We start from the raw sequence: 1,977 nt of genomic DNA, 5'->3' as shown, positions 1-1,977 counted from the left end.
GTAAACCAATATTCCTTATAATGAGATTCTTTTAAGGACCTCATTACTAATCCTTGTTGAGTCCATATTTGATGTGAAGTAGCTAGTAGTTTGGTGAGGGCATTTCTTATCCTTCCAATAATTTTAGTACCTTATCCAACTTGGTATTGAATGTCTAATGTAAACTCTATTATACCATTAATATTACTTATTCAGTTCTTTGTTTTTTATTTCAAAAAATATTCTAAATAGATAGTTTGAGATATACGCTAGTTATAATGGCAAATTTTATATTTTCATCATATTTTTTATTTCATTTTGTATGTAATTTGAAATAATAAATTAATATTTATGCATTGACAAATGGAAAAATTATGTACATAGTGTGGGTACTTTCTTATGTTTTTACCCATCCAATTACAAGCATTTCTATTTACCCATCTCCAACCTTATTCTCATAGATACAAATTGTTATATAATCATCTAAATTATATATGTGTCATCCTTATGTATGCAAAAATTTATCATCCTTATGTGTGCAAATATTTTATGAATTATATTGTTCACTTGATTGAAATTTTATTTGCGGTATTTATTAGATAATTTCTTATGTGCAATACCAACAAAATCCATCTTTTCTACCCATCCAATTATAAGCATTTCTATGCACCTATCTGCCACCTTATTCACATAGACACGCATTGTTTTATAATCATCCAATTCTATGTTTATCATTCTTATGCATTTGATTATGATTTTTGGTATGTATTTGATCATTTCTATCATGCAATATCAACAATCTTCTCTAAATTTCTCATTCTTATATATTTGAAACTTTAAAATAAATCAACTTTAAGACATCTGGAATTAGCTGATCAACCAGCTTTCCTATCAACGTGAAATTACATGTGATAGTGCACTTTGATTCACATTTGGTGCTCCAGAAGAAGCTGAACATTTGTGGAATGTAAGAGGTTTTATTTGTGTGGAACGCCTACTGACAACGGATTAGAAAAGAGAAACGAATATTAACTGAGATCCAAGCCAGCCATACGCCGAGTTTTATCCGGAGAAAATAGCCTTGTTGGAGGCGTGGCAGCAGGGTCTGGGGTCTTCACCATTGCCCTCACAGTTCGCACAGCCTGCTAACTGCTCCATGCCTGCAAGAACATTATTGGTTTTCCCAGCAACCTTATTGGAGGGGTGGCAGCACGGTCTTGGGTCCTTACCATTGCTTTCACAATTCGGACAGTCATCTAGCTGTTGTGAGAAAACAGCCTTATTCGAGGGTGACGAACAGCAGGGTCTTGGGTCTTCACCGTTACCCTTGCAGTTTGCACAGTCAGCTAACTGCTCCATGCCTGCAAGAACATTATTGGTTTTGCCAGCAACCTTGTTGGAGCGGTGGCAGCAGGGTCTTGGGTCTCTACCATTGCTTTCACAATTCGGACAGTCATCTAGCTGTTGTGAGAAAACAGCCTTATTCGAGGGTGACGAACAGCAGGGTCTTGGGTCTTCACCGTTGCCCTTGCAGTTTGCACAGTTATCTAATTGCTCCATACTTATAAAAACATTATTGTTTTTCGCAGGATTTTGGGGGTGATATCGAGCGGAGACATGGACAGTAAACAGAAACAGTAGAACGACAAGCAGTGCGCTCATTTTCATGCCCATCAAACTCGACATATTGAAGATCGAGAGCCTTTTGCTGAATCAAAAGCAAAGGAAACGTTTACGTTCTAACTGAATAATCGGTTCGTAAATGAAGATTGAGATGGAATAGAATGTGATGTAATAACCCATTTATACAGGGAGTCGTGAGTTATAGTTTTTACTCAAATCACGCATTCAAAGTCTTATGGCGTGGCAGAGACGGTGAAATTAGGTCAATCTTTACGTTAAACAGGATATCTGTCTTTCACAGAATTTAGAACGTGATTTTATTCAACATACAACTTTTGACTCTGTAAAGTTCCGACTTATTTAAGGTGTTTTTAG

The 1,977-nt window shown here is 36.1% G+C and overlaps 1 protein-coding gene across 1 annotated transcript; it reads right to left on the bottom strand.

Annotated features, from left to right (window-relative positions):
- Positions 1–1,041: 1,041 nt before the first annotated feature.
- Positions 1,042–1,539, bottom strand: LOC131861583 (uncharacterized). The gene has a single exon (XM_059214933.1). The coding sequence runs from the start codon at positions 1,537–1,539 to the stop codon at positions 1,042–1,044; it is 498 nt and encodes a 165-aa protein (XP_059070916.1).
- Between the last annotated feature and the right edge of the window lie 438 nt (positions 1,540–1,977).

This window comes from Cryptomeria japonica, unplaced genomic scaffold (genome assembly GCF_030272615.1).
Source record: "Cryptomeria japonica unplaced genomic scaffold, Sugi_1.0 HiC_scaffold_27, whole genome shotgun sequence".
Classification (NCBI taxonomy): domain Eukaryota; kingdom Viridiplantae; phylum Streptophyta; class Pinopsida; order Cupressales; family Cupressaceae; genus Cryptomeria; species Cryptomeria japonica.
This window is presented reverse-complemented; position numbering and strand designations above follow the sequence as displayed.